At 45.7% G+C, this 6,559-nt stretch overlaps 1 protein-coding gene and 1 long non-coding RNA gene across 2 annotated transcripts; both read left to right on the top strand.

Annotated features, from left to right (window-relative positions):
* Positions 1-2,588: 2,588 nt before the first annotated feature.
* On the top strand, positions 2,589-3,269 carry LOC130205213 (uncharacterized). Its single transcript, XR_008833890.1, has 4 exons — positions 2,589-2,646; positions 2,753-2,836; positions 2,923-3,093; positions 3,184-3,269. It is a non-coding gene; the product is annotated as an uncharacterized LOC130205213 (long non-coding RNA).
* Positions 3,270-3,304: 35 nt separating this feature from the next.
* LOC130205212 (zinc finger protein 862-like) lies at positions 3,305-6,115 on the top strand. The gene is made up of 9 exons (XM_056432427.1): positions 3,305-3,372; positions 3,460-3,635; positions 3,738-3,907; positions 4,008-4,246; positions 4,328-4,585; positions 4,671-4,880; positions 4,959-5,192; positions 5,334-5,486; positions 5,589-6,115. Exons 2-9 carry the CDS (start codon positions 3,505-3,507, stop codon positions 5,760-5,762), a joined length of 1,569 nt encoding a protein of 522 aa, XP_056288402.1. The 5' UTR covers positions 3,305-3,372; positions 3,460-3,504; the 3' UTR covers positions 5,763-6,115.
* Positions 6,116-6,559: the final 444 nt, after the last annotated feature.

Here is a 6,559-nt window from a genome sequence, read left to right as displayed (position 1 = left end):
AGGGGAACAAGGTCTAACGAAATCCCACCATCGTTCCTGGGTATTAAGAACTTTCTAGCCCAAGTAGCCTCACCAGCTCTCCTGACAGCCTCTACGGCAACTCTGCTCCGGGGCAATGCCTCGAACTGGCTCCAGGTCAACTTACAAATCCTGGAGGAGCACTACGAGACCATGATCGCGGGGGTGAAAACCAACCTCCTTCACCCCGTGAATATTGACCACCAGAAGGCGTGGCTAGTGGCCTTGCGCTGGGCATTTCGTAAATATAGGATTGACAAGGTCATGACCAGCGTCATGAACGACCTCGTAGGAGTGGGTCTGAGGATTGACCAGATCCCCGGGGGGACCTCCCTGAGAGCGTTGATGGATGTGCCGACAAGGCGTCCTCGACCTAAGACCCGCCAAAACCCCAAAGGTGCAACAACCTCCAGGTCCCCTCTCCCCAGCACCAATTGTGACCCCAGGTTTGACCCGGACGACCAATCCTCGGACTGCACTCCCATGGACCCTCACGACCTACCATTGACCACAACACCCATCGACCAAGACCCACCCCCTACCGACGACAAACCCCCCCCAAACCCGAAACCTACGTCACGACACATTTGCCCCGAAAAAACCCCCCTTCTGACACCACCAGCAATGTCCACGGTGAGACCCCCATCTACTGCCGACCTCGTACCCGTAACGAATACAAAACCCAGCCCCCCCCCGGACACCGACACTGGAGCAGACCTCCAGAGGAACCCGACGGACCAACCCCCCACCACCGGGGCCACGGAACCACTCCCACCAACTATCTACCCCGTACTCGTGATTGCAGAGCCCAGGCCCCCTCTCCCGGGCATTAGCACGAAGGAGTACCCTCAAATGGACCAACCCCCCACCGACCATCTCCCACCTTAATGACCGTGACTCAAGATGACACCCTCGGTGACCCCGTCCTTACTGCACTGTTAGATGACTACATTAGAGAAACCGCGCACGTAACCACTGGAAAAGGACCTTCCGGCCACGTCCTTAGAAAATTCTCACTCACCCCTAGCAGACGGACCCAACTACCCACAACAACACCGCAGAAGACCTACGACCCACCAACACCGACCCCAATGACTTCGACACAACGGGACACTCCTAAGACTCCCCTTCCCCCGACACTAAAAAGGACTTACGCAGAAACCAGTGTTTCCCACACGTTGATATACCTGGGCGGGCCGCCCAGGTATATCAACGGCCGCCCAAGTATATTTCAGGACCCTTTTTTATTTTTTATTTTTATTTTTTAATTTTTTTACCCGTCCGCGGCGCGAGTACAACGCCATCTGCGATCGACAATGATCCCTGGATCTACGCCTCCTGTACAGTGCCTGTTCGCTCTGCGATCGATTAACTAGGGGACAATAATCCCCCCCTGTTCGCTCTGCGATCGATTAACTAGTCGGTGATCCCTCGCTCTACAGTAGGCTACACCTCCTGTATAGCCTGCTTGGAGCGAAACGAACGAGAAGCCCCTGACTGCAGGCCGCAGTACCTCAATGAGCTCAACGTGGGCGGGACCTCAACGTGGACGGAGCTTCACAGATGACGCGTTACATCCTGTTTCGCGGGTCTGTCACTCATAGCGGCAGAGTACAATGGAGGTAAGTAGCTCTGACATCACACCGGAATCATCAATTCATTATATACATTATATTATATTATTAAAATTAATAATATAAGGATTTAGAGTAAATTAACTATTTGTGGTTTGTTTTTGTAAGTCAAGTCACACTACGGTTTAAAATGTGTTCATTTCAACTAAGTCTCACTTATTTGCTGTCAAATGTGAGCTGTCAGTCAGTACTATATGACGTGAATGTATACAGCTGGGTGGACGGGAGAAAGGACGCGCTCGTGTCAACGGGGGGGGGGGAGGGGCTTCGCGGGGGAGTTTCGCGGGTCGTTCTGTCACTCAGCGGCAGAGTACAATGGAGGTAAGCAGCCCTGACATTACACCGGAATCAGAATCGGCTATGGGGATCTAAAGTGTTGTATTGTGAATTGTGTAGCAATTATATATTATTATATAATTGTATATATTTATAATAGTTTCTGTTAGCCGGTAACTACTGTACTATGACCGGTAATTTATGCTGAAGACCAGCACATCTAAATCTCTCCGGTCAAAATGTCCGGTAAAATAATTTCTTAGCAGTTTGGTATTTATAATAACCTGTATTTTAATTCGACTTTGGTAGGTGCTTCGGAATATTTGAAAGAAAGTGGCAACTAAGGGTGTATTTAACGTAGTTTTCTCTTCGGGCTATGCCAGTTAGAAGGACACAGATTAGCTTTAGCTAAGACAGTGTTAATTGTCCCTGCATTTACTCCTCAGAGATGAGTATTCAAAACTACTTTAAGAGAATACGGCGTGAGGATGAGGATGAGAGACGAGGAAAGGAGAAGAGACCACAGGTAACTTAGCCAATGTTAGCATTCAACAGTGAGTTGCAATGCAGAGAGCAAACTAGAATCAAGCTTGTTTTCAATTCTAGCCGGTGGTCAGTGAATCTGCTGGCACAAACAGTCAGAGTACTGAGGGAGAGGCAGCAGGTCCCAGTGTGATAGGAGCAGCACCAGGTCCCAGTGTGGTAGCAGCAGGTGCAGGTGAACAAGCAGCACAGTTCCAAGCCATTCAAAGAGATAGACATAGTATAAATAGGAAGGAGAACTCTACCATTTAAATACAGTAATACCAATGCATTATTTTCAGATTCCAAGCATCGCCACTCAGGATGGAACCCTGACTGGCTCAAAATGCCACAGTTCAAGAATTGGCTCTACCTCACCCAGCATGGTATGAATGCCATTTGCAAGGTCATATTTGTAATAAAACTTGATTTTATTTTTTTAAATAATTAACACGTTTTTATTTTTTAAAAGGAATGTTTTGCCGAATCTGCAGGCAACACAAGCCTCCAGTTAAGAAAGGCCCCTTAAAACGGGCTTTCATCGAAATTGGTATTCTTGTTTTCCGCATGGATTATATGGACCGCCACATCTCCTCAGAGCCTCATCAGTATAGTCTGAAGCAGCAGGTCTCACTTGCATCAGGTAGATAATTTTTTCATGTATTGCTAATTTCTGCAACCTATCAACCATGTTTGGCTCATATAATGAATTATGTCTTTGCCCTTGGTCTAGGCTACTCAGTGATGCAGGCTTTTGAACCCACAGTAACCATGGAGCATGAGGCCGTCATAGGTGGTTTCAAATGCCTTTACTGGCTGGTAAAGAATGAGATTGCTCACCACACCAACTCACCACACCAACTACCCTAAGCTTTTAAGTTTAGCTCAGCTTTTGGGTTGTGATTATTTCGAAAAGCTGAAGGTAAACCTAGTACAAATTGATGCTTGTGAAACTAAGAACTTTAATCAGCTAAATGTTATATTATTTGATTTTGATTTTTTTTCTCAGGTGGATCAAAGAAACAATTATCAATCCCACAGGATAGTTGATGAAATGCTGGAGATCCTTGCTCAGATTGTAGAATTGCCTATTTTGCAAGATATAAGGTCCTCTAATGCAATCAGCCTAGAGGTGGATGAGACAACAGATGTATCTGTAAACCGCCAGCTGGATATCCATGTTAGGTGGGTATTTTTTAAAGGAATGATGTGCATTTAAATAAAGATGTAGGCCTAGTTAAACTTAATACTTATTATATGTGTGAAAACCTATTCATTTTATTTTAGACACCTTGATAAAGATGGTTGCGTTTTCAACCACTTCCTTGATCTGGTCACTCTGGAAGATGGGAAAGCTGACAGTGTTGTTGCTGCCATCAAGACTGTCCTAGAGAAGAAGGAGCTCCCGGTAGACAGGCTCTATGGACTCGGGACAGACGGTGCAGCGGTGATGACGGGTATGGAGTTTATTGTTAAATATAATGGATTGTGTGACATTTTTATTGTCAGCTCACTGTTATTAAAGCAAACAACACTACATTTCATTCTTAAACCTAGGCCGTCTGAATGGAGTGGCAAAGCAGCTCACAGACAGTTACCCAAAGCTGGTTTCTGTAGCGTGTGCTGCTCACAGACTAGCACTCGCATGCAAAGACTCCTCAAATGCTGTAAAATATATGGCAAACTTCCGCAACCACCTGCAGGAACTGCACCTATTTTTTAGAAATAGTGCAAATAGGTCAGCCACCCTGAGATCTGCCGCTACCACTCTTGGTCTGAACGACCTGAAAGTAAAGGTGTGTTTTCACCAATTTTCATAATACTATTGTGGTGTCATATTATTTTATTTACTTACCAGTTTTTCTACTTGTTGTTAGGAGGTGAAAGATACAAGGTGGTTATCGCAGCACCTAGCTGTTCAAAACCTTCAGAGGAACCTTCCTGCTATGCTGGCTGCTCTGGCAGAAGAAGCAAGCTCAAGGAAGTGCCCAGTGGCCAAAGGTTTATACACCTTCTGTGCCACATATCGCTTTGTGGCTGCCCTCTACCTTCAGGCAGATGTGCTGCCCCATATAGCGATGCTTTCCAAGGTCTTTCAGAGGGCTGATGTGAACTTTCTCCACATAAAGGAGCAGGTAGATTACAAAGACATGCATTTGATGCTCCCAGTTATTTGCATTATATCCATCCTATTATATTGTTGTATGTTTCCACATTTAGGTGCCAGTCACCCTTCTTACTCTGGGGAGAATTCGGGAAGCAGGCGAGACCCCTCTCCCGGGAACGTTCCTTGCTCGGCTAGACCAAGACCTGGACAACCCAGATGGACTTGGGGCCTTCAGCATTGCAGGAGAGGAGGAGAGGATCAGGAGGGGACACGGAGTTCTGGAGCGCCCTCGGGAAGAGATGTGGGCCAGATTTGTCAGAGATGTAAATACATCCCTTCTTACATTTTATTTCAATATTTTTTTTCCTTGAACTGAAAACTTTATAATATTATCATTCCAGGTCCTCAAACCTTACATCTCTAGCCTGGAGAGCAACATGGAGAGGAGGTTCCAGGATATTGAAGTGCTGGGGGCCTTCAGTGTCCTGGGTCCAAAGGCAGTCGCCTTAAATGATGAAGTCACTAACATTTCAATGTTGCAGACTCTCACAAAAAAATTCATCCCAGGGCAGGAGGACACTGTTATACAAGAGTGGACCTCCTACAAGCAGCATGTTCACGTTGGAACATTTAAGGTAAAATTACCTGAATTAATATATGAACTGAATTGATTTCTGTCTAATCTGTCTTGACTGTTAGAATTGCTTGTTTTGACATCTGTAAATGTTTCAATTATACTGTATGCTCATTTGCCCTGCCTTGGATAATTTCTGAAGGACAAAACACAAGCTGAGGTAATGCAGCTCCTGGCGAGTGAGAAGGATGAATGGGCAGAGATTTACCCAAACCTCTGCCTTTTAGCTTCAGCTGGGCTGGTCATCCCAGTCTCCAGTGTCAACTGCGAGAGGGATTTTTCCACAATGAACAGGGTAAGTGTTTTGCATTTCATTTTTGTATAGTTCATTTAAAAGAAACTGTCTGTTTTACAGGTGAAACTGTCTGTTTTACAGGTGAAACTGTCTGTTTTACAGGTGAAAACTGACCTGAGAAACAGGCTGAAAGGGGAGCACCTGGCTGCATGTCTGCGGATAGCAGTAAATGGACCAGCACCAGAGGCGTTCCCATACTCAGAGGCGTTGGAGCTGTTCTTCACCAAACCCAGAAGGATTAAGTGCTCTGACAAACAGTGCCATCTTTGTCAATAATGAAAATGTTGGTCAACTCAAATATTGTCATATGTCAATATTAAGATAATTGTTCTAACATCCCGTGATATATTATTTTACTCGTATTGCTCAGCCTTAGTGTTAAGTCTTATTATTATTTCACATTGGTTTAACATAGTGCATATTCCAGAACATATTTGTGTAAATAAACACCACCTAATATAATAACTATAAACTAATATAGACTATACATAAAGAACAAAAAAGTGGGCGGGTTAATGTGGCCCCGGGTCCAGTTCAGGTTCAATATATTTCACTATAGTCACATTACGAAAGGAAAACAACTGATGATCAAACATGTTAACATAAATAAACATGTTAATACAAACGTTTTTGTTGATTGTCACATGTTGTTGCACGTCACAAAGCGCGCACCGCCCACGCCACCACCCCCCCAGGTATATTTCAAATCTGTGGGAAACACTGGAAACCACCATCCTAGGAACGACTAGCCCAAAACTCCCCCGCAACCGACCTGACGCGGCCAGAACGCTGCTAAAAGACGGACTCGGCCCCACCAGACGGACTAAGCAGACTACAGGACTACCCCAAAGGACGGAGTTGCCCAGATCGGACCACCGACCCCCCACACCCAAAAACCTTTTCTCAAGACACGAACACCGGGGGGACAAGACCCGTAATTGGTCCCTTACACCGGTCAGACCGATTCTCATATTAGGAGCTTCCAACATGGACCGACTCCCGCCCATCCATGACCAAAAAGTGCAGGTTGACTGCTTCCCGGGTGCTAGAATCTCCCACGCCACCCACATACT

The sequence above is a fragment of the Pseudoliparis swirei genome, chromosome 15, assembly GCF_029220125.1.
Source record: "Pseudoliparis swirei isolate HS2019 ecotype Mariana Trench chromosome 15, NWPU_hadal_v1, whole genome shotgun sequence".
Classification (NCBI taxonomy): Eukaryota; Metazoa; Chordata; class Actinopteri; order Perciformes; family Liparidae; genus Pseudoliparis; species Pseudoliparis swirei.
Note: the sequence above shows the minus strand (reverse complement) of the source record. Positions and strands in the feature narration are given on the sequence as shown.